At 38.9% G+C, this 16,894-nt stretch overlaps 1 protein-coding gene across 6 annotated transcripts in view; it reads left to right on the forward strand.

Annotated features, from left to right (window-relative positions):
• LOC113230204 (protein grainyhead) overlaps positions 1 to 16,894 on the forward strand; it is a 100,734-nt gene that overhangs the window by 54,144 nt on the left and 29,696 nt on the right. For 3 of the 6 annotated variants that reach the window (XM_026464016.1, XM_026464014.1, XM_026464020.1), the window contains 4 exons: positions 7,006 to 7,224; positions 13,641 to 13,803; positions 14,174 to 14,590; positions 16,628 to 16,785. In XM_026464016.1, the coding sequence (XP_026319801.1) occupies positions 7,006 to 7,224; positions 13,641 to 13,803; positions 14,174 to 14,590; positions 16,628 to 16,785 (957 nt within the window). The remainder of the gene's footprint in view (positions 1 to 7,005; positions 7,225 to 13,640; positions 13,804 to 14,173; positions 14,591 to 16,627; positions 16,786 to 16,894) is intronic. The other 3 variants (XM_026464015.1, XM_026464017.1, XM_026464018.1) reach the window with 3 other exon arrangements.

The raw sequence follows: 16,894 nt of genomic DNA on the forward strand, positions 1-16,894 counted from the left end.
AATTATAGTTCCTATTAATATCAAAACAGCGAAGTGGTATCATGGCTGTTCGTGTCTATTTAGTTACACATCCTATTTGCATAACATATTTTAAATGCAAATGGCGTTCAGTAGACGACACATTTATTAATTACCAATGTACAGTATTATGGTGGTATTGCTAAATATGTATTTTATATAAAATGGAAATCCACTGCAACTCGCATGCAACACATTTACATATTTCCCTCAAGAGAGCATTTAATCTTTCCGTCAAACTGATGTTATCCAGTCCAACAAATGTAGCCACTCCAAGGCGTAAAAGGAAGAAGCATACGCCCCTAATTGCGAGATATACCTCGGTATCTCCTACAAAATGTAAATAGGCGTTGGAGGTAATTAAAAGCTTATCTCCCGCGCTGCCGAGTGCCATCGCAGTCCCGCTGATTGCTCTGTAAAATGATTGACATGCTATTTTAACAGCGAACCGATAATGAAAACGTCTACACAGTTAATTCATATTTTATTTATTGTCGACAATTACTATTTGCACAAGATAATTGATCGCATTCTCACAATTGTCAACTTGTTGAAGAGTTGTTTGCGATTTTTGTGCCATTAAAAATGTTGTGCGGACTTGAAGCGTCGGGCAGCGCGCTACCCGTCTTCCAATGAGATCGCTGCGCCTGCGCCCCTCGTTTAGTTCATGAACGGGACTTTTTATATCTCACAAAATATGTTCTCTCAGTAATTTTCAATAATTTATCTTAACAAGATAAATATTTACATTTTCACTTAGCTTATTGACTCACCTATGTATTTATATTTGTTAAGGCTTTCGGACTTGTTTGAACGGCTTTTGGTATTACCAGTAAGTGACTTTGTTTATTTAGCGGTATATACGCTCATTCCATGGTAGAAACAATATGAAGAACTACACGTTTCTGTCTTTCTAGCTATAATTTTACGAAATGTATTATATGTCCAGAAGAATTTCATACCATACTCGTAATATATACCTATAATATAAATAAATATGTGTAGGTTTTAAGATTATGCAAATTAAATGTAGTCGTCGATTATGAGCAATTTTAATATTTATTATAAAATCTATCTTTGTCGGTTTCGTCATTTGTCTGTAATTTGAACGTTGAACAATGCGATATCCCAGCTGAGTTAAATCAGCGACGGTGCATTTCCGTGGGCAGTGTCGCAGAACACGCAGATCTTTCGGGCATAATAGCTCCGGGATTTAATTATAGTCGCAGAAATACAACATAATCGGACATAAATCATATTATATAGATACCTGCCAACCACAACCTGTTTCAATTCGCACGGCACAATACCCGCCGCGGTCGCGATGCATTGTGCGCCCGCGCTGACGTCTCCTTATTTATACCTTCATGCTCATTTACTGCCGAATTCATTTTCAACTGGAACGTATCAAACTTTTTACTATTCCCTTTCTAAAGAATTGCTAATTCATTTTTAGTGTTAAGTATACTTTTTTATTCATGTCGTATAAAATTTATAGTGTATCGTCTTTCTGCAGATCTCCATTTAAGTAGGTATCGCGTTTAGCACACAATCGAGAGCATTAACATTTCCATTGAAACGTACGTACTTTAATCAGCCGAACCGAGTCAGCCCAAACACGACATTGACGGTATCGCCATCGCTTAACAATACTTCACTTCTATTCTTAGAGCTTTAAATTTATTTGTCAAACTAAGAAATTAATGCCTAACAGAAATGAGATAATGCCTTGCATTGTAATGCTGTGACTCATTCGATATATTGTTTGTTTACCATTACAACATAGATGGTAGAAATAATATTCAACCTATTTGATTTATAAAAATGGCTATAATAAGCTATTAGGTAACACCTTCTCGATAAACATGGACCACACACGGGCATTCGAATTAGAAAAATCTGACAAAACGGAAATGATGCATTTATTGTAGCTTTAGTGAGCGAGCGCCGCGGGCGTCCCTTATTTCCAAGCTCGTAACTCTTCTAATAAGACACTTTACGTGAGCTTAACTAGAACTTAATGCGTGAAACATCGATCAGATATTTCATTTTGATTTGTGGTGAAACCGAAACAGTTGTCCGTTCCGAGTTTCGCCCGTTAAGACGATTAGTGTAATATTTTTTGTGAGACTATTCAAATTCTCAGTTTTATTTTAGTAGTAGATCTTTAGATAACTTTGTGTCTGAAATTTACTTTAAGAACCACATGGTTCTTTATAAATCGCTATGGGAGCATTATTTATTGTATTTAAATGGTGGCTAAAGATAATAAATACATTTTAAAAATTATCATTCATAAACGGCCAGTAGTCGAGTTTTTGTACCGATTGCGCGGTCGAGCAATTGTGAACACAAAGAGTTGGTCGCGTCGCCCGTCGTTGGCCGGGTGAATAGACAGACAGAAGCAGTCGACCTTCAATGTCATCTCCATTTCCGTACTTCCCCTCACAGCTAAATGCTAACGGTACACATGAAAACCTGATAATGGCACTTCGTGGGATCGTAGTAGATACCTATTATGATTTGCATTTCGATTTAATATTAATTGCGTCCACTATTTAGTTTTTTGTTTTGTACGCAGTGCGAAATTCTCAGGCTCCTGTAGAGTCCACTTTAATTCGCCTGCATCGGTGTGCCGAGCACGCTTTATAGGGCTCTAAAATTGAAATAAAATAAATGTGGTGTACATTATGAGGCTATTCATTGAGTGAAGATTCTCAGTTCATCGCGCAACCGTAATACAATGAGCTCTCTATAGTTTGATGGAGAGTGGATCGCGAACATCTGAGCCCTGTCAATCAACGCAACGGTCAACGGTTGTACTCAAAAGAATGATTTTTGTGGGTTTCCTTTATCTTTTGTCATTTTACATCCATGTCAAATGTCAATATCTAGGTTAACAAGACCATAACGTACTTAACCACCGTCAAAGCAGAATTTAATAAATAAATGCTATAAAACTCGTGTGAAAGACATTCAAGAAATATTTTATATTTTTGGTTGGAATATTTATGTTGAATAATAATTATTTTATATTACGAGTCGTTTACGTTTGAAGTCGTACACGTTTGAAGTGTATTTTATATCTTAAACAATAAATGAGAATATAATGGTATATTTACTGTTTATAACATTATATCATCTGTAAAAATAATGAGGGTTTCATTATTGTACATGCACTTAATCGAAACATCAGTATATGAGTACCACCCCTTTTATCCATGAGAAGCGAACAATATTTATTTCATAGACGTTTCGACAGCTTAGTAAGTATAATAAGGTTAATAAGTATAATTTTGAGCAATTGCATTTATTGAAAATGTCATTTAAAATCAGCTCCACTCGTTCAGTAGTAAGTAATAATTGATGCTTTATCAGTATGTGTTGTAATTACGTGAATATTCACCGCCATTATATGTTCAGATCGCGCGACCGCTACTAGCTACGCAGACAGGAGACATGACTTATTTAGTGCCCATGTTGTGTTTCCATCTTTAATCTGCGTGGGTGCATATTTCCAAGAAAACATTTCTTGTTGACTTATAATGTTGCAAAGAAAACAGAAGTAATAATGTAAGCTACATACTCGTTCGGTGAAGAGCGTCGTAAATGAATCATCGCTTATGCGTGCCTCGTCAGAGTACAAAAAGAAGTTTGTCGAAAATGCACCTCGTTTAGTTTTCTGTGCATTGCCCATTTGCTGATGTTTGTACTCATCCCTTATTTATTTATACTGGTATGAAGAATGCACATTTTTTGTTGAGCCCATAACAGCATGCATCCAGTGCGGACTGCAAGCATTTAGTGAGCATGGCCAGTGTTACAATCCAATGCAGCGGTTTCTTTAATTGACGAAAGTCAGTGACGTCGCCGAATTCCACCGCAGATCGTTAACTTTAAATATACGAAATAGTTTGAATAATGACACATATTTGCTCTTGCAAAATGTACTTAGTAATTGCTTCGGTGGTGATTTAGAACGTTTCTGATTTAACTGATACAAAACAAAATCTAAGAATGTCACGTGTATATAGCTTGCACAGAGAAACTAAATAACAAGATTTCCACATTTCCTAGATACGCGCTCTCACCCTTCCTTATCTTATTACAGTAATTGCTACCATATCGTTTCCATATAATATAAACATAGTGTTTGTAGGGTATCTGCGAAAGCAATTTTAGGATTATTACAGTCTTATGTACATCCGGTGAGAAATATAACAAGCGTTTAAAGCGTAGATGGTATAATGTTAGCTGGGCGTAATGAGTCGTTAACGGTGATAGGTACCAGTTTCTCTTATCATCGATGATAAAACATGCGTGAATATGAGACACGCCCTGCACTTTCCCTGCGCCAGGCCCTACCGCATGATACCTGTCGGGTGAGCGGGGTGAGCAAGGTGCGCCAACGACACCAGATTCATACCATCGCCATTCGCTTCTACCTCTCTTACGTTTATGGACACGGACATATGTATGTACGTGAGGTTAAGTGCGAGCACTGCTTTGTGAAAGCCCTCCTTGTTACTTTCGATTCTATGATGTATTGGGTTGTTTGTTGAAGCCGGTATTTTAAATCATCTGTTATATATTACGGAGGTTTGGCATGTTGGTTTAAGGTTTCTTTGTAAGTGACTTAAAATTATATTTATCTTAGTTACGATACGATACGATACATTTAATTATGAAGATGGTAATGAAGTTCCAAGGCAATGACCGGAGAGGTTAAATGCGTCGCGCTGGCGGTGGCGCACATGCAGCCCTACGCGACATGCGTGCCGCTCCGTTACGACACCTACACCAAATTTTTCTACATGGCCGAGCAGCCGAGATAAGCAGCGAACGACGTCGACGTGTTATTTATTAACGAACCGAATGATCGATAGCTGGACGCGACACCGGACGTGGACGAGCCTTTCGAAATTCACCGCCGCAGCCGCCGTCGCCTGATCGCATTGCGTCCTATAAGACATTGTAACATTTGGTTCACTGCTTCAAAGTTGACGTTAATTTAGAATTTGGATATGTTAGTTGTTTTATTAAAGTTTTTAATTTGTTGTTAAATAAGTTTGAAACTATTACCCGAGGTTACATTAGTTCTCGAAATTGTGTTCTACAGTTTGTTCGTAGTTTCACCTTCGTCGGAGTGTCATCATCAGTTGTCGACTTGTCGTGCTTATCAAGGGTAAACTTGCCTGAGAAACGGTCGTGCGTATAATGGCCGTGTCGAATGTTTTGTTTGTTATGTCGAGACTCCTTCAACCCTTCGTACAGAGTTTGGAGCTATCCGTTCCGCTCTCGTATACGTCACGTCGCGTCTGTGTGACAGCTGTGCGAGATACTTTCTAATCGCACTATTCACTAGCCAATTTGACATCAACAAACAGACAGGACTAGGCAACTTGCGAAACTGCAAAATAGTTCCAAACAATTGAAAACACTGTAACGATTATTGAAATTTGCAACATGAGTTAGTTATTTATATTTATGTGAGCTTTGTTAAAACGATTTCACAAGTTGCTGTCACAAAAATTCAGAGCCCGACGAATCAGTTTTACAATGTTCTAAAGATAAGTCATACGTTTGTATAATTTACACATGTATATATAGGATCAATGTGAACTTGATAGGAAACAGTCGGAAATTGGAGGCTCGAGTGCACAGGGCAGGTTAGACCAGTCCCGATGGCCTCGCAAGGACCCCAGCAAACCTGTTAGATTCGTTGCACGATTTTTACGTGCGCACCTACCGGAATCTCATTCACGTGGTGCACCGGCGCCCGCCCCCCGCTCGAGCCTGCCAGTTAACTCGTCAAATGACTCACGCTTCGGCTGGTTAAATGCCAGAAGCGGGCTTTTCCAGTTTTCTGATCCATTTCGCATATATTCTATTCCTACAATAATAACAACATTATAGATTGCTATTATTAATTGCCAAACGTCGAGTAACTTCGTTGATAATATCTCCTATATTATTGATACGTAGTTTATATATTTACTATATATTTTAAATTGAAGTAAGATTAGCTTATCAGGAAAAGTCTGCATGGTATCAATTATGGTGCTGACGATCTATAATGGATTCTGCTAACATTCCACGCTACACGCTGCTCCCATGAGGAACAAGCTGCGGGAAACGACTATTAGTACCTATAGCTCGGACCACCCTCTCGCGAAACGGCCGCTGTCAGGTGGACAACAGTTACTCGTTATAATTATCTATGTGGTTTTCACAATGACCTCCCATGATATCAACACACGACCAGGAACAGGAATCAGGTAGAACTACGATCCGGTCAAACCCGTCCGACGCGTGCTTCCAACATTTTTTATTTATTTGTCTGCACCGTCGGATACCGCTGGGCGTGACGTCAGACGACCTAAACTGGTTAGCGAGGGAGCAGGGATTTGCCTCGTATCCTTCCGGTTCTGTGAGTGGTTTGGACCTGTTCTACATCAGGTTGCGGCACCGGCGACCCCGCCTGGCAGCGTGACGTATGAGCATCCGCCCGAGCTCGCGTAAATTCATCCGAAATAGTGATCACACTGACATCAGCCGCCCCCGCACCAATGAGCTCCAGTCCGGTAGCCATTCATTTTACTCTTAAGCCGTCCACTTGCCTTGCTGACTCACTCTGAGTACGTAATAATTAGCACACGTAGCGCCAGATTATACGCAGACGACCGTTGGTGGGTACCATCAAAGGTCAGTATCGGTACCAAAATGGTCACGCCTAATAACTGGTTCGTATAACTTGTACTCGACCCAGTCGTAAAACTAAAACTACAGGCCTGGGATACCAGTATTTTACGTGATGTTTACTCTATTCATTTGATTCAATGAATGAAAAAACGATATATTTTATATAAAGCTAAAATGTTTGAATAATGGCACGTATTTGCCTATATTTAGTAGTTCTCTAAATATCCGTTTTCTAGGTAGAATAACATAATGCAGTTTTGATAAAAATAAAAGTTTTGTCAACAGACGACGCAAAGAGATGATGGAGGTAGGCGGAGAAACGTGGCGCGCGTACTACTCGTCCGGGGCGGAGCACCCGCTGAGCGCTGCTACATCGGCGGTGCTCGGCGTACCCGACGACTCACAACCGCAGCCGCTGGTCACCGAGTATTACAAGCTGCCGCCGCTGAGCCACGACTCCCACATCAATTTACACAAAGACGCCAAAATCGTTGATGTCTGGCAGTGAGTCCTTACATATAAATTCATTTACCTTAAACTTCCCGCAGTCAACGACATTTTCACCAAATGACGAGGAAACATAATGTTCCACGAATTTTATTATACAAATTTAAAATGCTTAAGATTTACCTCTATCCAAACATGTTAAATATTAAACAATATTTGTAGGTAGGTGTACCGTAAACACATCAATGTACAAGATAAATTAAAACTTCATCTACACAAAACTGCCAAAAGTGTAATCGAATATGTAAATCACCCTAATCTTGAATATTAATAACAATAAGAGGCGAATTGGAGTCGATCGCGGAAAATCAATCGCTGATTCTCACGGCCATACATCTTAGAGTCTTCGTGTATCGAAGCTATTATCATTATAATCGGTGATCTTCGAAACGTAAGGAATATGAAATGAATTTGCGTAAAATTTATATGTAAACTATGATAATATGCAATCTTTGTACTGAGTAGTTTTTGTGCATATTGAGAGCTGCGCGTCGTCGAGTCTCACGGCCGAGTACACTGAGACAGAGGCCGCGTGTCTTCCGGTCCCAACGAAAGGTGTAAGAATAACAAATAATAAAAATGTTAATGTTCCACTCAATAAATCATAAGCGCTCATTTGAATACCTATGGCGGGATTAACAAAATAAGAGTTCACAACGAGAAGCGCGTCATGTTCCCCCTGCGACGTACTAGCGTTTATAATGTGAATATTATCATATTTTTGCAATTTGACTCTTATGGATATTTTTGTAAAATACAAATTATGTGCTTTAAAATATAGTCATCCTTTATTTGGCATTTTTTCCAAGAATTATACATAAAATTCCATAAAGGTGATTAATAAGTTAATTATTAATCACCTATATATATATATATATATATATATAATAATTTTAATGAAGAGAACAAATGGATATCTTGCTACTTATCTAAATATAAAATAATAAGTTTATACTTACTATTTGGCAAGAACTCTTAAGTGTGGAAAGTTAACGATACAAATAACGTAACAAAAGAATCTTCCAAATATCTTCTTATGCTCTTGAATAAACGTTGATAGCAAGATTCATTGAAAGAATTCCCATAGAAACGCGACCCCGATCAAATTATGCCCGCTCTTTGAAAGAGGTTGTTAACAGCATCCTTTGAATAGCGACGCAGAAATGAGCAAACGTCGCGCCAGCCGCTACGGTACATCCTTAATTCAAAGACTACATAATGTTACTTGACCCTACAAACTATTTTTGCTTTATAAAACTTTTATTATATTTCATAAACGTCCAATTTATAAAGAAAACTTGTTTATAAATCCATGAAAATGCTAATTAGTTACACCAAAATTTTTAATTCAGGCAAGGTATCCTTGTTGCGGTAACGTGCAAAGAACCGCGCGTCATTATGATTAATGTGGTAATAATTTACTGCACTTTTATTTTACCATAATGCTCATTATGGTAAACTTAAACAAAAAATGAGTTATGTACCTCACACGTTGTTGTGTCAATCAAATGAGAAGTATGTGGTGCGTATGAGTGCAGTTGTGCAGGCGGTCGCCATGCAGCCCGCCACCGATGCTCCGGAATGTGACGTGTGACCCGGTGCATTTGGCTCGTCATCCTCGTCACCGCTACGGGAGTGCATAAACACAAATAATGACAATAGACGGATGTGGCTGGAAGCGGCTCACATTGACAAGGACGCCCAGGACTTGTCTCGGCTCATTGTCGGCACGCGGCCCACGCAACGGTTCAACGCGCTGCTATTGCTCATTCATACATTCAAAATTATAACGAATCGCCCGCGCCCGCGCCCGCACCCATCCGAGCGTTGTGTCTCCGTATGCGTTTGTATGCTAATCCAATAGCTCAGCGCCAGTGCATCGTCAGGTTCGAGGCGCTGTATTTGTTGTCTAAATCGCTCGTATTATTTGAATTGAATGCTCGATAGATGTAGAAATGAACTAGTTTCGTCTGTAGGCATGCTCCTTCCAAAGAGGGCGTAGGCGTCAGTCGGTTTCGTAAATGCATTGCGTAGTGCGCGGGCGCAGCTAGGTATATCCAGGACTACGGACGGATATTACCGATATTAATATGGCAGCAATAACCATTAATAGTTGTCGGAGGGCCGTCGAATGCAAACGCTAAGATTAGCATAGAAACTTGCGCCGGGATGCCTCCGGCGGGGAGGGCCTCGCCCTTTTGACCCTGTCACTGTTCACACTCGCCACTAACGGGAAAACAGTTTCTCTCCTCTCTTAGGTAGATATCTTGGTTATTTTATTACTTTCCTAAAAAGGAATTAACAGCGCTGAATGCATCTACTAAGGCCGTTTGTTGGCTTTTTGCAGGAAAGTAGCAATTTTATGTATACCAGTTTTAAAGTAATTTACAGGCTGATGAGGAAAAAGTCGTGTTACTTTGTCGAAATTGCGAGTCTATGAAAGAAATATGCATATAAAGAGTCGGCCTGGTTTCGTGCTGTATTGCACAACTCAAGTGTCACAGTGTTTAACAAAAAACTCAAGGAACTGGAACCGTGTGACCCATTTAGGACTAAAACCGGTTTCCTCAGAAGATACGACTGTATTGTTAATCGCACAGCAGTTAATAGTGTTGAATCCCCTTAGAAACAGCCGACCCCCTGACGAAGATAATCTGTAAAAATTATAGTAGCATCGTTATGTCCCTGACACCCATGGTCGTCACAACGAAATATGAAATCGGGGCTTGACCATTCTTCTTGACCATTTTTTATAATGAATGGAAATCACCGTCCAAAGAATTTCAATTACCGCCGTTACAGTCGTCCGCGAATTATTACTCGCCGTTGCCGATGGACATTATATCTGTCCGCCGTTTTGATACTTAATTGAGTTCAGGGAAAAAATTAACGGGAAATTAATCACTTTAGTTGTATGCGTAATCGAATGGTCGTTTTAATGGCATAGACAAATGGCGAAATCGTTTTCAATTAAAGTTTTTGATAATGTATTAGTTCCGTGAGAAAAGTAGCAATAAACCTACATTTGGCCGAATGATATATTCAAATAGAATGGAATTACGTTCCTCGCATCCGTTGCAAGCGCTTCATCTCGTTTTATCGCCTATAGATTCTAATCTATTCGTCAAACTGTGGATAAACTGTCGTCGCCTCAGATTTTAATTGCGATAGCACCAACCGTGTGTGTATGTGCTTATTTATATACACATTAGAGGTTCCGCAGAATAACGAACGTAGGTATTTAGCATTTGTAGAGTCATTAGTGTAGATCATTGCAGACATTGTTAGTTATGTATTACACTGCAGCGACTTAATTAGCTGTATTTGATCATAAGTTTTAATGTCATTTTATATCGCCGGATATAGTCAGTCGTAAAGAAAAACAATGTTTTCTTTACTTACTTTATTATTGCTAGTCGAGTTTTGTATGAGTTTTAAATTGCATTAAAGTCTTTACGAGCAGAAACAAAATAATCAAAATACTGTTTATTGGTGCTTATTTGTTACACATAAGTTGGTTTGCACGTTTTGCGGAATCCAAATAAAAAAAATGTTTCGTCTTTGTAATTCATAAGTGTAATTTCGATAGACGAAGTCGCTATACTTTGGTATCGGTATACGTAGGGTGCTGCACCCCAAACGGCACATTGTCGAGATCTCATCATGTGTGAAAGGGTGTTAAGTAAACATTGCAAATAATTATAATGGCAATTGCATCCTGCCTCCGTTTCGATGTTGCTTGATAACAAATTCTATATTTGCATGTAAAATGTAGCATACAGTTCCATAAAGGTGCTCATTCCCGCATTTATTGCCGACACTGTTATGCTAATAGTATGCAACATGACACTGATATCGGATTATGAGTTTGAGATTCTCAATTTTACTACCTGCTTCGGAATTAATTCCAATATTTTGTAGCAAACTAGGTTTGTTGTGCAATTTTGTTACTCTTTTCGTTTTACCGATATATCTACCTGCTAATAGATAAATGGTCACAGTTAAAGCTATACAAATTGTCCAAGTTGTATCTCACGTCATTCACATACCTTTCAAATTTGTCGTTAAAATAGTGACTATTTTTATAGCTTCTTAAGTGACTGTACGTAGGTATACGAGTACATAGTAGATACTTAGTCAGCGTTTGATTAGAGATTAATATAAATAATATTATACAATTTATTGAGTTATTTGTTTTGCCAATCTCAATTTGGAATGGAAATGCTTGGTTTGAAGGAAATCATTAATTTAGCGTCCCCGTTGTTGTTGTTTCATACATATATGTTGTATGCTTAAATGTACCAGTTTAAAATATTTTATAATGGTAATTTAAAATTTAGAACATTTGCAAAATATAGTAATACACGAAGTCGTAAAACGCGATTCCTACTTTAAATCACGGTTTGAAAGGAAAATGCTATTATTTTGAGATAGATAAAAACAATAAAGAAAAGAGTCAAATGGACTTTGTTCGCCTGGGGCCACGAAAGCAGCGCTTTTGTAGCGCTGTGCTGTTTCGACGCGATGTTCAGCTGTCATCAAGCGCGCTTTGTGTCGCGTTTTTGCAAGCGCCAACAATGAACGACAAGCAAACACCGCTTTGTATCGCGCGCACATGAATAACGATACGAGCATCTGACATACCTCACCGCCGCGCCGCCGGCAAACGCTGTCTGGATTAGCACAAATTCAATTTGCATGCCCCGCAAAAACCCAACGGCTTTGCCACCCGTGACACACTGTAAACGTCTCTGTTGTACAATTCAAAAGCACAAATTCGTTTCGTTTTCCACACGCTATTCTTCGTTCAAAGTCCTCCAATACCAACCCTCCGAAATATTTTACCCGCTCGGGCATTATCTTATCGGATGAGCGATTTCACACTCGTTGTGTTTCTCTTACAAATCGCATACATAAATCGCAAGGAATGAGCAAAGCGAGAATTGCAATCGGACACGGGCGATGGAGCGGGAAAGCTCGCGGGAGGTCGCGCGTCCCGGCCAATTCGGCCGCATGAAATAGTGCCGCGAGAGGCTTATCTAAAATAAACATCTGAGCGCCAATGAAACATGTCTTCAATTATCATAAATCGGCGCGCGCTGACAACGGCCGACGAAAGCCGCGCCCGCGCCACTTGCGGAGGCGGCCGGACGCACTGCATACATACAAATCACACCACTCTCAATTAAACACACTTAGTTTTCTATGCAATGCAACAATTTCGAAGTCAATTTTGTTGTAGCAACAATTTTGACGTAGACACTCCAAGCTTTCGAATTCTGAATATTATTATAAATATCTCGAGTAATATGACAATTTTTTCCTAAAAATTAGTAATTATGTAAAACTCAAATCTGTATTGCAAATATAATAAATACTGTTTATCGTTATGCGTGAATATTTATTGAAATATTAATAAAAATCGTTTTAATTTCGATAAACTTTATACAGCATTATAACTAGTCTCATTAAATTAGAGAAAATCAGGTTTACTGTTATTCTAATAAATATTTTGGCTTTCGGTTCACTACGCCTGCATAGAGTAATTGATAGATTAAAATGTAAAGTATGTTTATGGATTTTTTTAAAAGACAAGAGGAAATGCCATTAAAATATTCATAAATTGGCATTACGTTTGGTATTAGCACTTACAATTTTTTTGACTCTTCTCGTCTCTACCAAAGAAACTCTACTTCACTTCTAAAAGAACCAGCGTAGGTACCTATGTATATGAAACGTAATAATAATAAAAAAATAAAAAACAAATTATATTATATTTTTAAGGGGTTTATTTAATTTTAACATTTTTTTGGAAAGCAATGTTTTCTAAAAGTAATACGTCAATTAATTTATTTTCACAAATATAGCCATGCCAATGCTATAAATGATAAACAAATAAAAACGTATTTTGTTAACATACTTTTAAAGTAAATGTGAACTTACAACACAAAGGAACTCAAATTATTATTGATTATACGTAATTATTTTTTCTGCTTATTAAATATTTAGTGAATGTAGAGCAATTTTTTTTATTACATACCTAACTTTTTAGTTAGTACAAACATCGTAATATAATATCGATTAGTGTATGATTTATCTTTTTGGCAGTTTTGTTTTGTTTTAGAACCGATTACGTCTATGTGACAAATACTATTTTAATCGAAGTAGATATTAAAAAGTTGTTTCATATTTATAAAGGTAGTTTATGTGGTTTTGTACGAATTCTCAATTTACATGGTAATTTTATTTCAGTCTTGATCGTTAAGTAAACAACACGTGACAATTTTACAACGTGTTAGTACGTGTAGAGCGAGAATGATAGTGTGACGATTTTGCGCGTGCATGACGAGGTCGGCCGTAGAAGTAGTTGCGCGCGCGCAGTGTCGCCAATCACGCCTGTCTCCCCTCCGCAGGGCCGGCGGAGCTCTGAAGGCGACCAATGGCGCGCACGGGGCGGAGCTGGGCGAGCTCTCGGGCTTGCTGCACGCGGGCCTCGTGAAGCGTGAGCCCGAGGATCTGAGCCGCAAGGTGGTCGACGAGCCCGAGCCGCACGCGCTCAAGCCGCCGCGACACAAGGTGCGTCACATGTCCGTACGCCGCCGCCGCGCGCGCACGCACTCACACACTGCTACCGGACACTCATGAATTATTTATCGCGGTTAACGTACGATGCGCCGAGCAGCGCGCTCGAGACGCATTAGCCGCGCCCGCCCGCGCCCCTCACCGGCCGGCCAGCGCCGCCCGCCCAGTTTACGCCAATGCAGGCTATCCTCCAGGACTTCTGACTTAATCCGGGATTGATCTCTTTTCGTGAACGTGTAAACATTGAACAACATTAGTGTACGTGAAGCTGTGAACTGTGCCTCGACGCGGCATGTACGCGTCGACGTTGCGGAGCGGACAGTTGTCGTGGGAGAACGCGTGTAACAGGCGCGTGTGTCCGCAGGTGGCGGTCGGCGAGCCTGGTGAAGCGGCATCGCCGTCGCCAGTACCATCGCGGGCCTCTTCGGCTGGCTCGCTGCTTCCAGACCCAGCCATGTATGCCGCACAGATGTTCGCGCCTCCAGGCACTCCCAGTCCCACTCCTTACGGCGAGCAGTACTCGCGCCAGCCGGCCACATTTCCTGGAGAGCCTTATTATCGAGAATACTTTGTGGGCGATGGTTATCAGCAGCGAGCTGCACCACCTTACTCTGATGCCGAAACAGCTCCAACTTCGGCCTTTGGTGACCGTTATGCCGCTCCTCGGTATCACAGCAAGAGTGTGATTGCAGCCGCTGGTCTTACAGTGGACCTACCCTCACCGGACAGTGGCATCGGCGCAGATGCCGTCACTCCTCGAGACCACACGGCCGTTCAGCAGGTCGGTGCCTTCAAAGACTGTCAGGGGCGCGGGCGGGCGGGCTACACACCACACCAATATACATACACATTATTATACATTACTCACATTTAATGGCTTTAATGCGGACTCATTTATAAACTTTATTTATTTATCTACTTGATCTGAAATTCGACAACTTAGTTGTGCTATGTGTGTTGAAAGTTCACAGTTCACATGTAAACATACGTTATCAACAATGCTACTATCAGCTGATAATTAGGATGAACCAGCATTACTAACAAAGCCCACCCGCGCTCTGCACTCAATATATTATTAATATAAGTTACATTATATAACTTATTTATTTTCACAAAATTAAGTAAAACCTTCAATTTTATGCAAAAAAATATTGTAGTTTTATACATTAGTAAATAACTCACAACATCTCTAGTTAGATCAGTTAAACATGATCATAACGTTTTCTGAACTACTTATAAGATTCTGCTAAGAAACTCTGTAACAAACTTGGAATGCCCCTACTTAGTTGTCTAGATTGCTGGCATTCTTACAAGGTGTTAACTGAATTTGAGAAGGAAATTAATTAAATAAGTGGGTTCCAATAATTGCTACTGCATCGTTGCGACTGCACACAATAGAACCAACGCCACGCAAGACCTTCAGATTTAATCTACAGACATAGAACACCTCGTATACGACTCGTAATTTATAGCTATAGCGTTAAAATGGTTAAAATAACAAAATGACGTACTGATAATCAGATTAAGTGGTTTTGAAGGCCACTTGTGTTGCCAAGGCGTGGCGATCACGAGTCACTCATACCACAAATATTTATAAATTGAGAAAGATCAACATTTATACATTTTCCTATTGTTATCTAGACGCAAAAAGAATAAATAGACACCCTATAAATTAATGCGCGTTTCAAGTAACGAGACTTTTTATAGATTGAAATAATTTAGCTTTGTTGCAATTTTCCAGGTGAAGTTATCGAGATCACGTTTTACAATATTTTGTATCCATAAAGTCCGAGTTAATTCTTGACAATATTTTAAATCCTTGTATAATTAAAACAGCTTCTGTTTAGACCTTTATTTATGTTGTTGTAATTGAACACTTTACGATAATTTACTTAACCCAGCAAGTTTTGATAAGAACAACAATAATTCGTGATATTAGAATAGAATATTTATTTTTTAGCAAATATTTAAATTTATACCAAATATCGGTGATATGATGAATGTTGACACATGTGATTTATCACCACGATTTTAAATTATATAAAAAAAACTAGATTTTTTCCGCATAATATTGAAATTTTTGGTAACCTTATCATTTTCGGTCGCTACTTAACAAATATTTAATTATGACGTGCTTGCAATGAAATTTTAATAAGAAACCATTACCATAAATTAGTGGCTAATTAGACTTAAATTATGGAAGATTTCGACATAAAAAATCTCTTTACAACACGCCATCGTGCTAGGAAATAAGTATGTAATGTTTTGCTAAAACAATATCTTAAAACCAAAGTTTTTGTTTCTGATATTATTCAAATAGCTATGGATGTTGTGTAGAGTCACGACAAGTAGTAATTACTGTATTTTTTAGATCTCAATATTTATATGTGTAGTAATTACGTAGGTATATTAAAAATACGTATGTAGTTCTCGCTTCAGTTTTTTAAATAAATATGATCAATTTAAATCTTACCAAAATTCTCTCTGAATTTTGTAAATATCAAGTTACTCGATTTGTTAACAAAAAATGTTGTTTTATTTATACGATTTTATATTTTCTCGTCTCCGAAACCACTCTGCGATAGCGTGATACAAGAAGTAGGTGATTTTCAAATTGTTACAGAATTTCATGTTACACTGACATTTTACTACTACTGGAAGTACCACGCTAAAATTAACTGCTGTATTGTAAGGTTACCTATCGTTAAAACACCTATTTTCGCTTTTCAGTCAATGGATAGATTTACTGTTATCAACGCAATTAGAAGACGCTTATTTATTATTTATGAATTAGGCTAATAATGTATTGTTATGCCAGCAGTCGTTCGACTACTCGGTGATTTGCCCGCAATCGAGTGTGGGAGAGGATGGACGAGGCACTCCTGCGCACCACTCCCCCTCGCAGGCACCGCGAACGCGCCCCTGGCATGACTTTGGCCGGCAGAATGATGCCGATAAGATACAAATTGCCAAACTGTAAGTTTTATTTCCTACTGTTTTTGTACTAACAAACATATCTGTTTTTATTATAACACCGAATTCATTTTTGCAAAAATAATTTCTGATTGAGGCGATTTTGATATAA

This window comes from Hyposmocoma kahamanoa, unplaced genomic scaffold (assembly GCF_003589595.1).
Source record: "Hyposmocoma kahamanoa isolate Upper Pololo Valley unplaced genomic scaffold, ASM358959v1 63, whole genome shotgun sequence".
Classification (NCBI taxonomy): Eukaryota; Metazoa; Arthropoda; class Insecta; order Lepidoptera; family Cosmopterigidae; genus Hyposmocoma; species Hyposmocoma kahamanoa.